Raw genomic sequence first — 19,971 nt, forward strand, 5'->3', positions numbered from 1 at the left:
TGCATGCTGGCTCCTGTCTAAAAATAAATTATGTTTCAGAAGATTTCTTAGCTGCCTTTTAACATAAGGTCCCAGCTTTCATTGTTCAGGGGGAAGTGGCCCGAAACAGATGCCTCCAAAACCACACCCACCAACCCCCACCCCATCTACCCAGAAGCCAGGACGATGCTTGCCACACAACTGAAAATGTTGAGGATCCATTTTAGGTCTTTCATAAGCTTAGGAGTTTTTGCAGTAGAAGAAAATGACTTTTTAAAGTATGCTATTCCAGAATACTAGCTGAATAATAGGGATGGAAAAATCTGTCAATTTTGGTTCGCTCAGCTTCTCATTTTTCCAGTCTTAAAATAAGTTCTCCACATTTTTGCAGCAACTGGTGAATTTATTTTTTAAAAAATCCTCATGGTTTCACCAGCATTTTAGTGTGAATTTCAGCTAACACACACATTTCTATAGGCAATTTTGATGTACACATTTTTGCAAGCAATTTCTCATCATATAATGCCATTTTCCGCTAACATATGCATTTTTGTAAGCATTGTTTGGTTGGCGAACTGCACTGCAAAATTTGAATAAGTGTGAATTTTGAAGGATGGGTGTGTTTTGCTTCCCATAATATTGTTTCGGAAAGTGTGAATTTGATAGATTCGGCTTGAATCGAATTTCTCCCCGATCTATACTGAATAATGACATTGTCATGTGGCAGTATGCCAAAAAAAAGCTGAACCCCCACCCCAGCAACCTTAAACAAGTGTGGAAAGGCCCAATGTGTGGCCAGACTTCAGTAGTGGCTGCAGAGGTATCATGACATCTTTTTTGGGGGGGGGTGAGACACAGCCTTGTCTCTTTGGATCTTCTGGTTGTGGTCAAGACTCCTAGAGGCATACCTGAGCCCTTAAAAAAGCAATATTAAGTGCAGCCCTCCCTGCCTTTACCAGGGAGGGCTGCACCTTTACCAAGTAACTGTCTGTACTCTGGTAACCTTGATATGGGCTAAACTCGGTTATAGATTGGCCTGGTTTGGGCAGGTATTTCCCATTTCTCTCTCTTCAACAGGTAAGCAATTGCATAAAAGCTGACAAACTTTGGATTCAGATTACCCAGCCTGAAACCAGTAGAGCCTTGCATTTCACCCTTAAGCCTCTATACAAGCCAGGTATCCTCTGTGTTCAAGCACGAGGCAGTTGATGACAGTTCTTGAAATGAGTGCCTGGCTGCGTATTTGAAGTCATGGGTATGTTTGACTAGATTTTTATCTCTCCGTTCTCACCAGCTGCATGTGAAAAAGGAGGAGGATTTGCCATGCAATTAGCAGCATTCCTGAGGCGTGAGTAGGTGGTGCAGCAGCGTTGTTGCGTTCAGTGCAGTCAGCTGCTCAACAATCCAAAGGTGCTCCAGTAACTTCTGTTCTTGGACTATTTGAAAGGGGACGCAGATGGACTGACTGGTGCTTCTCTTGGCAGAGAAAAGCAATTTGTGTGTTCCGTTTAAAGGAATGGATAAATTTGGGAAGTATGGCAGGTCTGGGTTTGTTAGAACTCGGATTCCTAGACCCCAGGTCGTACTGCAGCCAATCCAGTCTTCTGGCCACTCAGGTGTTTGCAGGTATTTTCTCTTCCATTGTTTTGGGATGCCTCCTTTTTGGAGCTTTACATTATTGTAGAAGGTGGCATGTGGTGCAAGGACAACATTATGCTATGCTGGTAGTGCAATCCGAGGAAAAATCCCAAACTACAGGACTGCTGGGACACACAGTCCTTACCAATTGTAGAAATAATGGATTTTGCTTATTTGTAAATTTTTACAAGAATTGCAATCTAAATCAAGTGCATTTGACTACCTTGTTAATATGCTGTTTCGTGAAGTATAAAAAGTGTTTCACTGCTGGAAGCTGCTGCATAAATCCTTACTAAAGAAATTTCAACTTGTCTAGGAAACTGTTTCTCGATAAAAGGAGAATAAAGTAACTTTTAATGACCTGAAAAGTTTCTCATTTGGAAACGTATAATTAAAAAGTGTCTTTATTTGACTAGACCCAAATGAGGGAGTTGGGTATTTTTTTCAGTACTGCTATGTATATGTAGGATACATTTGTAAGTGTGTTTATTTTCTCATTGGTTCCAGTGAAAACAGTGAGATGAGCTTCCAAATTGTTCTATTTAGGATCACATAATACTTGTCCTGTTGTGGATATTTAGTCAACTAGCATGAAAATGGAAATGGGCTGCCTTCGCGCTCTAAGTAAATACTTAGCATTTTCAGCTTTAATACAAGGCAGGTTGATTTGTCAGTCTAGTTCCAAGTTTGGTAGTTTTGACTTTGATGCGATGGACATTTATTACCAGGAAGTTTCTCTTCTGCATTTGCTTTATAAATTGCTTACTGTATTTGAAAAGGCCAGTTTTTGGTGATAGGGGAATGGATTTATGGGAAATTGTTATGAAGCACTGGTAAGTAAAATAAGGAGTGTCGATTTCTTTCTGGAAAAAATAGATTGCAGATAACTTGGCACACTTTAAGATGATTGTGGGGTTTTTGTTTTTTAAATCTAGAAAATGCTTATTTGGATCTCAATTTCAATATATTCGTAGTTGGTTTTGTCTCTTACTATATCGTAACTATATGGGGTTTTGGTTTTGAGAGTTCTTCTAAACGAAGGACTAACAATATAAGTTCAAATATACTGCTTAAACTTAAGCTGTGCATCCAGTGTTCACAGGCATGTATGTAAGTCACTCAGTACTTGCATAATGAATCCTCTATTACATATTTGCAGGCGTGATTGATTGTGCCTGGTGACTATGTGATGCCTGCAAAATGATATGCAAAAAATCCCAATAGTTTAATTACCTTTTTAAATGATCACTTGTTTCACTGAACTTAGTATCATACTAACCACAGCATGCTTACTGGATTGTCATTAAACTGCCTAGCCTTTTAAAACCCAGTAAACTTGGTACCAGATTGCTAACAGAATATGGTTAGTGATCCAGATTTTTTTGCATAATCTCCCTCTCCTTACCCTTCCAAATTCTGGTCAATGAAGCCTGTATTTCTAGTGTTGGCAAGTTTCCTATTTTGCAGGCTGGGTGCCAGCTGCTCAGCATGCTCAGAAACTGACTTGGTGACATTCCACAAGATGACCAAACTTCATGCACAACCGTTTCATGCATTTTTGACAGTTGCAGTGAGGTTAACGTGTCTTTTTTGCTTCAAGATAAACCTTAAAATAAATACTGGTCCCTTTTCTCTGTGTCTGTGATCCTGAATTTAACCCTCTTTGTCCATCTTGTTTGAGAGAAGGCTGTATATGATGGGTGTAACACCGAAGTGGGGGTTGTTTCTGTGAGCAAAACTGAACATTCTCTATCTGGGGAAGGGGTGGCCATGAGGAGCTTATGTATCTGTGCTTTTAATTTTCATTGCTTATAAATCTCTTAAGCATGCAGTTTAAGTGGATCCATGAGTTGATCCTCCTTGGGTTCTGTGTTGATGGGGTTGGTGAATAGTTTATTCCTGTACTGTTTACATCACTCCTTGGCTTTCTAATCACTGAGCTAGAGTGGTTTCTGTTTCTTGGTGTTCTGAGGCAGTAAATTCTTTCAAAAAAAGGAGAGAGAGAATATTGTCATTGCTGCATGGTGGAAATTTGGTCACCTCCTAAGGATGGGGCTGCAAAACTATATTCAATTACATTATAGCTTTTGTAGTGACAGAGTAGATGTACAGTAGTCTAAACCAGCCTTTGGCAACATGGTGCCCTCCAACAGATTTGGGCTATAACTCCCATTAGCCTCAGCCAACACATGCTGGCTGGGGCTGATGGGATCTATACGTCCAAAATAGTAGGAGGACACCAGGTTGGCAAAGGCTGGCCTAAATAAAATATATGGTGGCTGCAAACACTTTCTATTTAACAAAGAATGGGGGGTGGGAAAGCATGTGTTAGACATTTATCAAAATTACTAAGAACATAAGCAGAACCTGCTGGATCAGGCTAATGGCCCATGTAGTTCAGCATCCTGTTCTCACAGTGAGATCTGCATGAACTCGGATTCACAGCATTTAAAACCTAACTGGGGAACAGTGGTTACCCTTCTGAATGTGTGAAGTGTTTGGGTGAGGCAGACCTCCTTTGGAAAAATTGCACAGGGATTTGGAGGATTGGGGAATGAGGGAGTGTGCTGGTGTAGGGAAGAATCATAAAGGCTTCTCTTTAAAAGTTTTTCAGATTTTGACTTCCTGTGTTCTCAGTTGCTCCTTGTGGTGTTTCATCACGAACTTGGCAGGCCTCTCAGGAAAAGGCACCCCTCCTTACTTCTCACTAGGTCACTCTACACTCACCAGGGAAAGTCAGCCACAAATTGCACTGTGTTAGTTCTACATTGGCTGACTAGCATGAGCTAGAGCACCCTGCAGGGCTGAACAGCAGGTGTCAGAATTACTAAAACAATATGCCCAGTTGCCTCCACCTCTCCAGATGAGTGGAACAAGGATTTTGGTGTGGGTACATTGGCTCACCATAGTCTACATAAGGAGTCTACACTTGAGCCTGAGTGTAGACCCACACATTTGAGTTCCACGTTCAACGCTCTTAACAACTTAAGCCACACTGTTTCCAAATAAGTTTTTTAATAGATGAGAATTGTAAAACTTTGACCTAACGTACTTCTCTAAATCAAGAAAGAAAAACTATGTTATTCTCAAGCTTAACAGCAGAAGCAAGGGAGAGGTGACGCCAGCTGGCAAAACACTGATATAGGAGAAAATGTGGGGGAAATTGCCCCACATTGTGCATTAGGCTCTGCAGGGGAGGAAGCAGGAAAGCATATACATAGTAAATGTTTTATTTTTACTCCTTCGTTATTGGTAAGTTAGTATAGTAAGAAGTGGAGGACGCAGATCATTCAGCTTCTAATTCCTGGGCATATTAAGAGGCACATCGGGGATGACTTTGGAGGGAAGTGCACAATTTGAGCCGGGGCCTTCTTTCAGAAAAGTCCTTCTGTTAACTCTGAGAAAGCCGTCACAAAATATGTTGGCTGCATGGCCTGCCAGGATTATATGTAGCAGGAGTCTTTGGATGTGGTTGCTTGGCTTGATTCAGTGTTTTGGAAATGCAGGTTTTGGAAATGCAAGTAGGCCTGTCTCTTCACCCTTTGATTCTGGCGAGGTTCGTAAATTTGGTAAGTGGGTGCTCTCCTATTGCCTGACCTAATTGCCATAGATGTTGAGAAATGCCTTTTATACTTGTAGAGGCAACAGCTACCCTGGTGCATATAGGGAAAAACAGAGCTGGGAGTGGTGAGAACTGCCCTGTGGCAGTGGCATTATTACTTCATCTCCCCATTTGTTGCCTAATTGTTAGTCTTTTTACACTAACAGTTTCCATTCATGTTAACATTGAATTTGGAGCCCGGCTTTGAGTATGTCTGTCGATTGGAATTTTAATCTAGGAAATACTTAACCTGTTGGGCTGCTTTGTTGAACTAGTGACTGCACATACGAGCCATGTAGAGTGAACTTACATCTGGATTCAAATCTTCGTTCAACTGTTAAACTTATTGGGGTGACCAGTGGTAACTTCTCTGACTGGCTGACTTCATGGGGGGTTGTGAGAATAAAATGGGGGGAGGGGGAATGGGAGGGGGTAGAGCAATGCATGCTCTCCTGAGGTCTTTGGTGGAAGGGTAGGATAAAAGGTAATTCAGGAAGGAACAAAGCTCCATTGGCTTCTTGTAATGTAAAACACGTGTGAAGCCATAGTGAATAGTAAAGCAACGTACAAGGCCTTGCAAAAGTAATCAGACTCCTGACCAATGTTCTCGTATTAGTCTGCATCTGTGTTGGAATTGCTTTTTCATATCTTTTTAAACCTTTTTTTAAAAAATGTTTTTAAAGATGTTTTGTTTTAATATATTTTAAAGTCTGTTTTTATGATTTTTAAAGTGTTTTTAGTGCTTAAGTTTGCCGCCCTGTGCTCCTGCTGGGAGGAAGGGTGGGATATAAATCAAATAATAATATTATTGAATTACAAATGGCGCTTTTATTTTGAAACACTGAAACTCAAAATCAATTATTGCAAGGTGACATTGGTTTTATGTTGGGAAATGTTTGTAAGAAACACAAATAACTGAAACATGTTGCTTTCGTAAGCATTCAACCCCTGTGCTGTGGAAGCTCCCAGTTTACACAGATGAAAGAAATTGCCCTGTCGAGGACAAAATTACCTTACCAGTGCTCTCCACCTGTGAACCATTAAAGCTGCTGTCACATTGTCAGGATAAAATCCCAACTGTTGAAGAATCATTGGTCAGGCTGTGGATCTGAAGGAAAATGAAGACCAAAAAGCATTCTACAGAAGCAAGAGATAATGTAATACAAATGCATAGATTAGGAAAAGGGTACAAAATAATATCCAAGTGTTCGGATATCCCAGTGAGCGCAGTTGGATCAATAATCAGGAAGTGGAAGTTGCATCACACCACCCAGGCACTGCCAAGAAAAGGCTGTCCCTCAAAACACAAGGGGGCTTGTAACAGAAGCCACAGAGAGGCTAACAATCACTTTGAAGGCGCTACAGAGTTCAGTGACTGGGAGTGGAGTGATGGTGCACTAGTCAACCATATCAAGAGCTCTGCATAACACTGGTCTGTGTGGGAGGGTGGCAAGAAAGTAGCCATTACTCAAAGTACCATCTGAAAGCCCGTCTGGAGTTTGCCAGAAGCATGAGAGTGCCCCAGCTGCGATGTGGGAAAAGGTTTTGTGGTCAGATGAGACCAAGATAAAGCTTTTTGGCCAAAACTCAAAGCGCTATGTGTGGCACAAGCCTAACACCGCCCATGTGTCAAGACACACCGTGCCTAAAGGGTGGTGGTGGCAGCATCATGCTGTGGGGATACCTGTCATCAGCAGGGACTGGGCATCTTGTTGAAACTGAAGGAAGAATGGATGGAGCAAAATACAGGGAAATACTGCAAGAGAACCTGCTTCAGTCCACTAAAAAATGGAAGCTTGGGAGGAAATTCATTTTTCAGCATGTCAATGAGCACAAGGCCAAAGCAACATTGGAGTGGCTCAAGAACAAAAAGGTAAATGTCCTAGTCAAGGTCCTGATCACAGTCCCATTGAGAATCTGTGGTGCTCTTTGAAAATTGCAGTCCACAAGTGACATCGAACCAACCTGAACAACCTGGAGCGAATCTGCCAAGAAAAATGGGCCAAAAACCCTCTGACACCATGTGCAAAGCTGGTACATACCTACCCTGAAAGACTTAAAGCTGTTGTTGCAGCAAAATGTGGCTCTACCAAATATTAATGCGTGGGGGTTGAATACTTATGCAAGCAACATGTTTCAGTTTCTTATGTTTCTTACAAACATTTCCCAACATAAAACTAATGCCACCTTACAATAATTGATTTTGAGTTTCAGTGTTTCAATATAAAATACCATACAGAACAAAATTACAATGTACCATTTGTAATTCAGTAATATGAGAGCACTGGTCAGGGATCTGATTACTTTTATAAGGCGCTGTATCTGAAAAATAACTCTGAAGCCTTTAATCCTTAAAAAAAAAAAGTCTTGCAGCCAGACTGTGGTTTAGAAGATTTATCTATAGTTCTGTGTTGACTCAGTAAACTAAAAACCACTTGGCTCAGGTAATGGAGAATTGAGGATGGAGAAGACATTTGATTCAGTTTGCATTTAAAGGCAAACCTATCTAACTTGCACTTTCTGAAACAGTCAGCAAACCAAAACACAGCTATTCTTTAAAGTTCACACTTCTCTGAATTTTGCAGTGCAGTTCTTCAGCCAAGTAATGTGCAAAAATGCATATATTAGTGACAATAACATACAAAAATGCATTATATTATGGGAAATTGGTTTGCCAAAATGTGTATATTATGCAAAATTGCATGTAAAGATGTGTATATTAGGAGAAATTCATACTAAAATGCTGATGAATTTTCATGGGGACTTAAAAAAACTCAATATGGAAATATGTGGAACTGAATTTAAGATTGGTAAATTAGAAATTTGAGATAAACTGAAATTGACAGATTTGCTTATCCTACCAAGAATAGCCACTTGCAACACATTCTTGGCCTTGGTAGGTAGCCCACATGATCATCACAGAGATCTTCACATTCATCTTGTCTTTCTGGCTGGCCTACTGTTCTTGTGCCACCTCTTCTTGTCCTCAAATTGCCAGACTGCAATCCTGTCCACACTTAGTTGGGATGCAGCCCCACTGAGCCGCTGCTGCTCTGAGGGAAGGATTCCAGGATAGATGGACGTTAGATGTCTACTTCTACTGTGTTTGTCTCTTGCTGTCAGAGACAGTATGGTTCTGAATACCAGTTGCTGGAACCACAGTAGGGGCAAGTGCTCATGTGCTTAGGTCCTGCTTGTGAGTTTCCCATAAGCATCTGACTGGCCACTATGACAACAAATGCTGGATGAGATGGGCCTTTGTTCTGGTCCAGTAGGGCTGTTCTTATGTTTTGCAGCTGGTCTGATTTTTTTTTTTAAAAAGATTTTTATAAATATTGTGAGTCACTTTGATATGCTGCTTTTCAACTGGAGTTCCCATTCTACTTAATAATTGAACACAGTGGAACTTCTGAGTTAACACTGAATTGTGCTGTTGACCCTCCACTTAACCCCCCCCCCCACAAAAATGCAACAATATATTATAAGAAAAATGCAGATGAAAAAATTAACACATAAAATACACAATAGCACAATTGTGTACAATTATATAATATCAGATATTATAGTCTTTACTAATCCTAATGTAAGGTTGGCTGTTGAATGCACTCTGCTGTTCCAGTAGTTTCAAAACTGTATTTATAACCTGCCCTTCAACCTGAAGGTTCTCAGGGTGGTACAAAAAAATCATTAAAATAAAGCATAGCAATATCACCTAAAAACATAAAATGGATAAACACCATTGAAAAGCAGGCCAGCAGCAGAAGAAACCAATTATTTAAATCAGTCATCATCTCCACAGGCTTGAAGAAAGAGGTGCATATAAACTTGAAGTCAGAAAACTATTAACATGGGGGAACAGCCATTATCTCCAAAAGTTGTTCATGCCTCAACTTGAGTCTCATATTGTCGTTGAGCTGGTTCACACAACACACTAAGCCAAACCTTTGCTTAGCAAGACCACACAAATGTGCCGGCTCCTGGGGAGTGTCTTGCAACCATTTTGCTGCTCCTCAGTCCTTTTTGCTGCTGTGGCACCCTAAGCTCAGCCAAGGCTTGGTTTAGCATGTTGTTGGAAACCCCAACTTGTAGATCTCTCCAGACAAACCTTGAATTGCAGCCATGGTTTGTTCTTAGCTACTGTTATGAGTCCCGTAGAATGCCCTTGGAGCGATGAGGAAGAGGCAGAAAGAGACTTGGGGGAGGGTCCTAGTGGCTAGCAGTCAGAGGGTGCTGAGGCTGAAGGCTGCCCAATCAGGAGGCCCTTCTTGTCCCTCCTCTTCACTCACTTTCTTCCCTCACACCGCCACCGTGCACCCCTCCTCCCAAGGAGGAGGACCTCATAGTTGTATCTCTGACGCCATCGCCTCGGACCCATAGGCAACTGTACCAGTAGGCTCAAAGAGTTCCCACTGTCCCATTAAGGAGTGCTTGAGTGTGCATGCACTCCCGTTCCATGACACCTTCCTCACACAAGTAGAATGAACCTGCCCACACTTACTTAAGGGTTGTAAGGGGGCATGTTTAATTGCTGTGACGTCTTAGCTCTGTGTAGTCATACCTAGTTACATGGTATAGAGATGCTGGATTCTATGTAACCTGTAAGCTGATTTATGAAGCACTCTCGACTGAAATTTTCCATTAAACCTATTAAAGAAAATCACCCTTTTTGTCCCTGTCCGACTTTAGCATGCTTGGGCAGGACATCTACACCTCATAGCTTCACCATGAGTTTCAGTTCCAAGGGCATGCTAAAGCAAACCAGCAGCAAAAAGGACCAGGGCAGAGCAAATTGGCTGTGAGCTCCACTGCAGGAGCCTGAATGTTTGTGCAGTCTCGCTAAACCAAGGTTTGTCATAGTGTGCCATGTGAACCAGGCCACTGTGATACAATGAACTGATTATGGTTCTCCAGGAGCTCACATGTATGCAGTCCTGTTAAGCTGAGGTTTGGCATGTTGTGTGAGCCAGGCCATTGTGATACTTCTAAAGATGCTGCTGTTACACCAGCAGCCTCTGAGAACTTGTAGATATTTATGGAGAGGTGACAGTCCTCTTTCAGATAATGCACTGTCTTCATAATCTGCTATACTACAGCACCTTTCCAGAGCAGGTACTTAACAGCTGCCAGCCTTTTGTGTTCTCCTTGCCTATTTTAATTTTGTTCTGTACACTATAGTGAGAACTTCATCGCAGTCAAATGGAATTAACAATTTTGCTGTGGCAGAAGTAGATGATTTCCCTTTTCCTGGTGCTGAACAAATAAGTTGTTTGTACATTAATGCAGCACTGAATTTTCACACTCAAATATTTTCCAGGCAGAAAGTGGGCTTTTGAGACAGCCAAAGGAGGATCTGCAATTGGCAAACCACCAGAGGAATATTTGAGTTTCAGTAGGATCAGAAATGCTGGAAGAGGAGGGTGGAGAGACAGAATCAAACATCAGTTGATAATGAAGTGGCAAAGGTGCGGCCTGTGTTAAAACCGAGGAACCTACTGCACCGTGTCGCTTGGTCTGCATCAAGAGCAGACCATTCCTCGGGAGCGAGCTAATGTATGGACCAACCTGGCATTCATCAGCAGCAGCTCAAGGGAAGAGGACAGATTGTCATGGCTACCTAGGTATTGGCAGTGGAGAAGTGCCCCAGAAGGCGCAACAATCAGCAAGTGCCTCTTGGCTCTTTTCCTCACTAGGCCAGACCATCCCCTAATGCAGGGGTGGCAAACGTTTGATTCAGGGACTAAAAGCAGCCCTTCAAGCCTCACTGTCGAACCGCCCACGCTCTTCCCCAGGCCATAGACCTACTCCTCGAGTACTGTTGCCTGGATGGGATTTATTTGTATTAATTTACTGATTAAATTTATATCCCACCCTTCCTCCCAGAAGGAGCCTGTGTTTTCAGGCTGTCCTTTATCTCTTGCTTACTGAATGAAGGGTGGAGGGGCGTGTGTGTATGTGTGTTTGCACAGAAATCTGTTTTTAGTGTGGGTAGAAAGTAGCCTCCTGTACAAAGATAAAGAGCTAGATCCATTGTTCTACCCACTTCTGCCCTGATCCCGCCCACCACTGGCATGCACCCCCCAGATCCCCACAAAGAAATGGTCCCCAATCCTGCCCTATCTCCCCTTGCCTGTGACCCTGTTGATCTGCATGCCCCAACCCTCTCTCCCTAGATTTAACTCTCCGAGGCACATGGCTGCCTGCTTTCTTGCTTGGCTGGTCTCCCATCTCTCTCTCTCTCTCTCTCTCTCTCTCTCTGAGAATTATTATTTTTACTTAGACCACACAAAGTTCCTGCACTGCAGGGGAGTTCCTTGTATCAGTTGATCAGGCCAAAGTAGGTTTCAGTAATTGCCTAGTTAGTACAATCCATTATTGGAATGAGAGTGCTCCAGGCAAAAACTTGGAAGCAAATTAAAGAGGGACTTAGTTTCCTACTGCATTAATCCCCTTCCCCCTCACTCTTTTTTATCCCTTTCATCTGTCATCTCTCTGCCAACTGATTATTTGACCTTGAGAGCCTAGTTGAAGGTTAGCGGAAGAGCTGCATTTCTTGAAGATGCCTGTCCTTTCCTCTGGCTTTCTACAGCCCTATGCTTCCCTCTTCAGCAAATCCTTAGTCATGTATGTGATGTGTGCACTATATGCACACTTTGGCCTGATTGACCTGACTGAAAAAGGCACTGCATAGCAAGCTGGGTGAGAACTATCCTGGCCATCCAGTGGAGTAGTCTGCTTTCACTCATTTGTGTAAATCAACCCTTTCTGCCCAAGTTAAAGCATTGTTTGCCCCAAGAAATAACTCTAGTATTTAGAATTTGCTTCATCCAGTGTTGTTGGCTGTATCTTTGAGACGCTGCTGTCACCATTTCCCTTTTGTTACAAGATAATTGGGAACCACTGCAAAGTGGATTCCGTTTTTGTTGGTTTCTATCTGAGGCAAGCAAGTTTACCCTTTAAAGCAGTTGAGAACAATACAAGGAAATACTCTTTTTTAACACAGCTGCTACACTGGAAGGCTAATTTCATCTTCCATGTGGAAAGAGCATTGAAAAATGCAGAAATCCAAGAGCTTGGTATGGAATGAGTCAACCTTGGAACAACTAACTGCATAGCAACCTTAGCTTATGTTTACTGATCAGATGTGCAAAGGTCATACAAGAATGTGTTTGATCTTTTTGGGGGGTATGCATACCTTTTTTTGTCTGTTTTTGTGGGGTTACTTGGTAGGCTCTAATGTTGGATTAATGTCTGTGAATGACCACTTAGACTACAATCCTCTGCACACTTAACTGGTAGTAAGCTCCTTTGAGAGCAGCTAGTCTGGCTTTTTCTGACTAAACTTGCATGGTATTCCTCTGTTAGATACCTAGTTTGCCACAGGTACACTACAAACCAAGTTGAGAGAGAAAAAGCGCAGCTTAGATAGGAAATTAACAGGTAGCCATTGTGGTTTGGGTCCTTAAGCACATGCAATGAGATTCAGACTAGAGCTGTTTATCTCAGTTGATGCAGTAAACACTTGACTGGCCCAGATTTTTAAGATACATATTTTAATTCTAAACATAAATATGTTTGCGGCAGGAAAAATACCACTGTAATGTTGCAATTTCTAAAGCAGGTGCGGGGAACATTTAGCCCTTCAGATGTTGCTGAACTACAGCTACCATCATCCCTGGCCATTGGCCATACTTGCTGGGGCTAGTGGGAGATGCAGTTCAGCAACATTTGGAGGACTAAAGATTGCCAACACCTGCTCTAAAACAATAATGCAAAGAAATTAGGGCAGTGCTATATGATGGTTTGTTCTAGGATTGGGTGCGATGCAGCACAGGCACTTAAGGGTGTAATGCAAATCTCCAATCCGCTCTGTGTGTGTATGTGGAGGTGTTGGATGGGACGGAGGTCACCTTCCACACAGCTCAGAACAGCTCTCCACTTGTGGGGTGATGTTAGCATACTCCAACCAGCACTGAGCTCCCCATTCTGCCCCTGAGCAGAAGACTGCTAGCAGACTCTCCGCCAGTGATAGCTTGCAGAAATTCCTGAAAGGGGGTGTTCTGGAGGAGGGGAGGGGTTGAGCTGGCTTGGAATTAGCTGGATCCTGAGTGGCTCCAGTACCATTACTTGATGGCATCTGGCCTGATTACGACCTGATGTAGGCCAGCTCCAGGCTGGTATCAGCTCTGTCTCAGCCGGAGTGAGCAATGGGGTTGCAGATGTGGCACTGGCTACACCATTCTATCATGGGATACCACTGCCTGGTTGAGGTTTGGGTTACATTTTTTTCTGAATTATTATGATCTTCCAAGTGAACTTGGTTTACTCACCTTCTCCTAACCCTTCTCCCCACTGTGCTATTGCAGATGCTGCCCTAGTGAATTCTTGTATTGAACAATCTGCACTTGATCAAAATTGCTGCTATCCAGAGATCACTCAATGTTCCTTCATTTCTGTCTTCAAAGGGAAACTGTCTTTAAGTTCACTGACTCACACTTTGATTCGACGACCCCAGTGTTTCCAGATGTTGCTTATTTTTGAAAGTATTTCTTGAATTCCATACATCATGTTTTTATAAAACATAAGAGATTCTAATCTACATTAGAAACAGCAGCTTTGAAGTGTGTTCCATTTTTTGAAGCATAATTCTCTGAAGACATAGCACAAAGTAGATTCTTGTTTTGCTATTACTATTACAAGGCAAAGAAATTCAAGTGCAACAAGTTTTAAGTTGCATTCTTTCTCTGTACTGTACATGGGTGATCATTGTAACCCGCTGCCATAGGATGTAGCAGTTTAAAATGTGGATATATTTAATCCTTTAATGGGTGATGTGTAATATCAGTGAAACACATTCTCCTACCACCAGGACCACTTTACTGCATTGGGCTATATAATGTTGGAAGTAGATTCACTAACAGGCAAAAAACCTTGCGGTTTAAGAAAGTACATATAGCCTACAGATATTTCTATCAAACTTTAAAAAGCAGGGAAATTGGGCAGCTATAGTGAATGCACCAGGGGAGCAGGAGACCTGACCTCCTCTCTGACATATTGGACTGCCCTACAAATTTGTGAAAATGCAAACACCATTTGGGTTGGTCTTTCACAGTCCAATCCACTTCCTGTGTAGCTTGGAAGAATTTGGTAACATGTGCCTCTCAGCATATGGTAAGTGGTGGCAACACCTGCAATCAGCCCAAAGAATAGAAACTAGACATGTGCTGTCCTGATTTTGTTTTAGCAGGGAGGAATGGAAAGTTGGACTTACCGTGAAATGTCCTTCTGCTCAGCGGAGAGTGGAACAGACAGGAATGGGTTAACTCTCCTGGAGGCAGGGTCAGCACTATAACACAAAAGTTTAGCTGGTGGCCGGCCAGAAGGGGAGGAACCTTCTCCTGTTCTCCAGTTTGTGACACAGCTTTAAAAATCGAGTACTGAGCAGCCGGCCACTCCACCTACATGAACTTGAAACTTGAACAGAGGATAGAATAAGAACAAGCATTAACAAATCAGCACACAGTGCCTGGAAGGGATTAAGGGAGCCTTTACTACTCTATCCAGAGGGTGAGCGACTGGCTGTTGCCAGAGGGTTTCTGGAAAGGTGCCCTCCCCACCACACGGCCTAGGTTTTGCTGCAGGGTGGGGCTGTCTGCTCCACTCTCCACTGACCAGAAAGACACTTCACTGTAAGTCCAACTTTCCGTTCTTGGTCAGCGGAGGAGTGGAGCAGACAGGAATGGGATGTACCTGAGCAGCTTTGGCAGAAGCAAATTTATCCAACTTGTAGTGTTTGATGAAGGTGGATGGGTGAGCCCAGGTGGCGGCTTTGCAGATTTCCTCCAGCGGAGCATCCTTGTGGAATGCCACTGTGATGGCAGCCCCTCTGAGTGTGCTGTGATCCCTGGAGGGGGAGCTCTCCCTTTTGCCTGATGGTGGGCCTACACCTTTAATCCCTGCACCCCTTGTTTAAAAGACACAAACACAGCATCAGACCTCCTGAACGGTTCTGTACGGTCCTGGTATATCTGAAGTGCCCGCCTGACATTGAGTTTGTGCCACTTCTTCTCCCTGTGATGGGACTGGGTTGAGGCAGAAGTTGGGTAGAGAAATGTCATGTCCCCTGTGGAACGAGGAATTGATCCTTGGGTAGAAAACTGGGATCAGGGCAAAGAACCACCTTGTCTGGGTGAAAAATGCACAGCTCCTCTCGGATGGAGAGGGCCCCCATTTCCCCCACCTTCCTGGCTGAGGTTGCCACCAGAAAAACTGTTGTGAGGGTGAGGTCCTTGGTTGATATTGAATGTACCAGTTCAAATTGATGTTGTGATAGAGCTCTAAGGACTAATGAAAGAACCCAGGAGGGAAACCTGTGCTGCAGTGGAGATTTCTCTGCTTTTTAATCCAGGAAGTAAGAAATGGGATCCTGTGCAAGGTTGCCAAGAATGGATTGATCATTTGCATGCTTATTGAGTTCAGTGGATTTACTCCCCTGTAATCATGCTTAGGATAGGTGAAACTGACCACAGGGGATGGAGAGGAGGAGGAGGAGGGAGGGGAGGAAGGGCAGAGGGGAGGAGGGGGATGGGAGCAGGCAGGAGGGGGAGGGCAGGAGAAGGACAGGTTTGCTCATTTGCATGTTTATTGAGTTCAGTGGGATTTACTCCCATGCAATCATGCTTAGGATAGGTAAAACTGACTGGGGGGTGAGGGAGAGGCTGGAGTGGGCAGGGAAGGAGGAAGAAAGAAGAGGGGAGGGGAGGATGAAGGGAGAGGAGAGGGGAAAAGCAGGTCTGATCATTTGCATGCTTATTGATTTCAGTGGGATTTACTCCTATGTAATCATGGTTAGGATAGGTAAAACTTAGCATGGGGGAGGAACAGGGGGAGGAGAGGGAAGGAGAAAGGGAGAGGACAGGGGAGCAGAAGGAGGGGGAGGGGGAAGGAGGGATTGGAGGGGAGGGGCAAAGGAAGGGGGAGGGGAGGGCAGGTTTGATCATTTGCATGCTTATTGAGTTCAATGGTATTTACTCCTGTGCAATCACGCTTAAGATAGGTAAAACTGACCATGGGGAGGGGACAGGGAAGGAGGGGATTGGAGGGGGAGAGGAGGGGAGGGGTAAGAGGGAGGGCATAGGAGGGAGGAGAAGGGAGGGTGGGTTTGATCAGTTGCATATTTTTTGAGTTCAGTGGGATTTATTTCTGTGCAATCATGTTTCAAAATGGAAATGGAGTGCCTTCAAGTCAATTTCGACTTGTGGCAACCCTATGAATAGGGTTTTCATGGTAAATGGTATTCAGTTGTGGTTTTACCATTGCCTTCCTCTGAGGCTAAGAGGCAGTGACTGGCCCTAGGTCACCCAGTGAGCTTCATGGCTGTGTGGAGATTCGAACCCTGGTCTCCCAGGTTGTATTCCAACACTGACCAGGGGGAGGGGCAGGGAGGGTAGGAGGAGGGGGGGAGGGGAGGAGATTGAATGGGTGGGCACTGGGCAGAGGGGAAACCCCTTTCCTTTCCAAAAGGAAAACATTGTGAGCAGTATCATTGCTTTTCAGCGTTTTCCCACCTTTTTATTCTACAGCAGGCAGATGTAGCCTCCCACTCAAATTTAAACCTGTCCCTGGCCCACATGCACACCAGGCCTTTATTTCGCTTTGGAGAGACATGGCTTCTCCCAAAGAATCCTGGGAAGTGTAGTTAGTGAAGGGTGCTGAGAGTTGCTAGGAGACACCCCATTCCCTTCACAGATTTTCAATCAGAGCGGCTGACTGTTAAACCACTCTGGCCACTGGAGCTGTCAGGAGAATAGCAGTCTCCTCTCAGCACTCTTCGCAAACTACACTTCCCAGGATTCTCTGAGGGAAGCCATGACTGTCTCAAGTGAAATCAAAGTCTGGTGTGGGTGTGGCCCCCTGATTAGGCAAGCCAAGTAGCTGTGAGTCTGGCTTTTAGAACACTGACAGTTGGTTCTTACTGAGCATGCCCGACATTATCATTCAGTTCAATGCAGAATTTATTAAATTAATTAAAAATCAGCCAGGCATTTTTTAAACTTTTAAACTGCAGAAGATGAAGGTCATAGTATGGGGCAAGGTCAGTAACAGGATTATAGGTCCTCTGTGAACATGGCTGGTTTTTAATGAATTTCAACAAGTTATGAGAACTCTCAGAGAAAAAAGTCCAAAAGGGGTCTAGGTTTTTTCTCTCTCTGTTTAGACTTTGAACTCTCGATTCTCTCTGACTATTTTGTTTATTGCTATGAAAATGAGAGGGTTGTTAAGCATGCGTTTCTGAGTTCAGAACTATACGTTTTGTAAGGTTTTGTTTTGAAATGAGCTTATGCGAAGCATCAGAATAGCCTGGGGGGAATTTTTCAATTTATCATTGGGGAATGTGAAAAATCCATGCTGGCTGTAGTATACAGCCACTCTCGTGGCTATATAATAACTGAGTACTTGGCAGTACTTTGGTCCTGACTGGTCAGCATCCTAGTACATTGTCATTCAACACAAAAGAAGAGCACTGCTAGATTAGGCCAAAGGACACCCATTTTGTCCAGCATCCTGGATCTTATATGTAGCCATTGATGTCCTAATCCTCCATGAATTTGTCTCATCTTTCAAAGCTATATGAGTTGGTGGTCTGTAGATGCTCTCTCAATAGCTAGCAAATTGCTGGAATGTCCTGGATTGCTTGTTCTCTTTTTGGCAGTAGTGCCTGCTGGGGAGAGTAGTCTAGCTCAGGAGAAGCAAAACTGGGCCCTAGTTCCAGGGGAATGTAATATTGATCAAGTTCATGTCCAGGGTGCAGAGCTGGCTCAGGCCAGAGTCAGATTCCAGAAAGGCAGGTCAGTGAGCAACACCCTGGTTTCAATATGAGTGCCAGTTGCAGCAAAGGGTCAGGTTCTTGGATGGTCAGCAACGGTCAGGTTCCAGAAATGTAGTCAAACAAAGCAGAGGTCAAGTTCTTGGAAAATCAGAAGTAGCAAAGTGGGTAGCAGGGCAGAGAGCTTCGAGTGGAGCTGAAAGCCAGACAAACTGAATTTGGACGTTGCTCTGACAACTATCAAATTCAGACTGAGCCTGAAGTAGGAATTTGGCTTCGCTTCAGGCTGTTGGCTCAGTATGCACAATAAATTAGGCTTTTTGCTCTGAGAGAGGACCTGCTTTCTTTAGGTACATTTGACAGTGGAGGTGACGGCAGCATGCTGGTGACTTTAGAGCTGGAGTCTGATGATAGTCCTAGCTCCTCAGCCCAAAGGGGGACTGGTCTCATAATCATTTCTTTTTGGGGGGGAGTACGTGCGTGCGTGCGTGCGCTGAGGAAGTAGGTATATTAAGGACCATTTGTATAATGCTGTACTGAAAAATTCTTCTACCTTTTCCCCAACTAGTCTCCATTTATGAATGAGAAAAATGTATTTGAAAATTATCAAGGGGGAGAGAATTTCAGTGCAATTCTCATGGGTGGGGTGTAGGGGTTTTGTTGAGTTTAGCGTATTCTCAAGATGGCTGAGGGGTGTTTGTGAGTCAGTCTCCTTTCTTGCATTTTACAAATCTTCCCTCCAGCTGTTTGTACTTTGCAGCCCTCCTGGGTATTTGTGCTTCATAATATCCTTGGTTGGGCTTTCTTCTGAAGTGCAGAAGACTGCCTACTGTATTCCTGACTGCTGTCTACAAGGCTTTTTAAAAATTGAAGTATCTTTTTTTGTTTTACTTTCAAATAAATTGGTGCAGAAAGTTTTTATTATTTTTAATTGCTATTAATTATTTTATTGTTGCTTGGTACACAAAGGTCTCCAAGCGACTTGCAGCCTATTTTAAAAACATAAGCTTAAGTATAAATACATTATAGTTTCAACACATACACATAATAAACATATTAAATTCATTAAAAATTCACAACCCCTTTCCCCCAATAACAGCAGCAGAAAGCTTTGACCACACACTACCGCTAAAATGAAGGAAAAATGGAAGTGGACTGCCTTCAAGTCGATCCTGACTTATGGCGACCCTATGAATAGGGTTTCCATGGTACGCAGTATTCAGAGGTGGTTTTACCATTGCCTTCCTCTGAGGCTGAGAGGCAGTGACTGGCCCAAGGTCACCCAGTGAGCTTCATGGCTGTGTGGGGATTTGAACCCTGGTCTCCCAGGTCATAGTCCAACACAAAATCTGCAGCCGCACTAATCTCGGGCACTCAGTAGCTACCATCTCTGGCTTCCCTCACTTCAATTAAAACCCAGTGCATGACATCATGAGTTAACTGCCCCCATGGGCCTTTTTCAGATTTGGAAGTATGGGCAGAAGGGGAGGCTGCAGAACATTGGTGAAATAAAACAATTCTTAAAGACAGAAGCCTCTTTTGCAGGTGAAGAGAATTTTAGAGAAATTGGAAGACGGTTGCAGCACAGTCCTACATTTGCACAGGAAAAATCCTCTTCCTGGTATGAGAGTGTCTTTCTACCTTGGGTCTCTTCCGCTGAGGAGGGGGGATTAAGCCCTTGGTTCATGACAGTAGTCTGAATGGGAACATATTTTTCTCACCAACCCCCCCCCCAAGGTAAGGGTGATATAATCTAGGTCTGTGTGTATCTCTAAAAAGGATGAAGAGAAGGATTGCTGGAGTGTTTGGCGTGACTCTTAGACAGAGGGGCAGGAAACTAGATTTGAGCTCAGGAAAGCACCTTCTGTGGCTGCCTCACTTGTGATCTGATATGGGGGCAAAGTACGTTGGGGTTTATAGGAATAAAGCT

The 19,971-nt window shown here is 43.4% G+C and overlaps 1 protein-coding gene across 4 annotated transcripts in view; it reads left to right on the forward strand.

The window, feature by feature from the left end:
- ARHGAP40 (Rho GTPase activating protein 40) overlaps positions 1-19,971 on the forward strand; it is a 91,072-nt gene that overhangs the window by 36,844 nt on the left and 34,257 nt on the right. Inside the window, exon 1 of one of the 4 annotated variants that reach the window (XM_061631506.1) lies at positions 1,366-1,605. The exons of the other annotated variants lie outside the window; for them this stretch is intronic. Within the exon in view, the coding sequence (XP_061487490.1) occupies positions 1,496-1,605 (110 nt within the window). The 5' untranslated portion in view covers positions 1,366-1,495. Of the gene's footprint in view, positions 1-1,365; positions 1,606-19,971 lie in introns of those variants that run through there. 4 annotated transcript variants of the gene reach the window in all.

Source organism: Rhineura floridana, chromosome 6, assembly GCF_030035675.1.
Source record: "Rhineura floridana isolate rRhiFlo1 chromosome 6, rRhiFlo1.hap2, whole genome shotgun sequence".
NCBI lineage: Eukaryota > Metazoa > Chordata > Lepidosauria > Squamata > Rhineuridae > Rhineura > Rhineura floridana.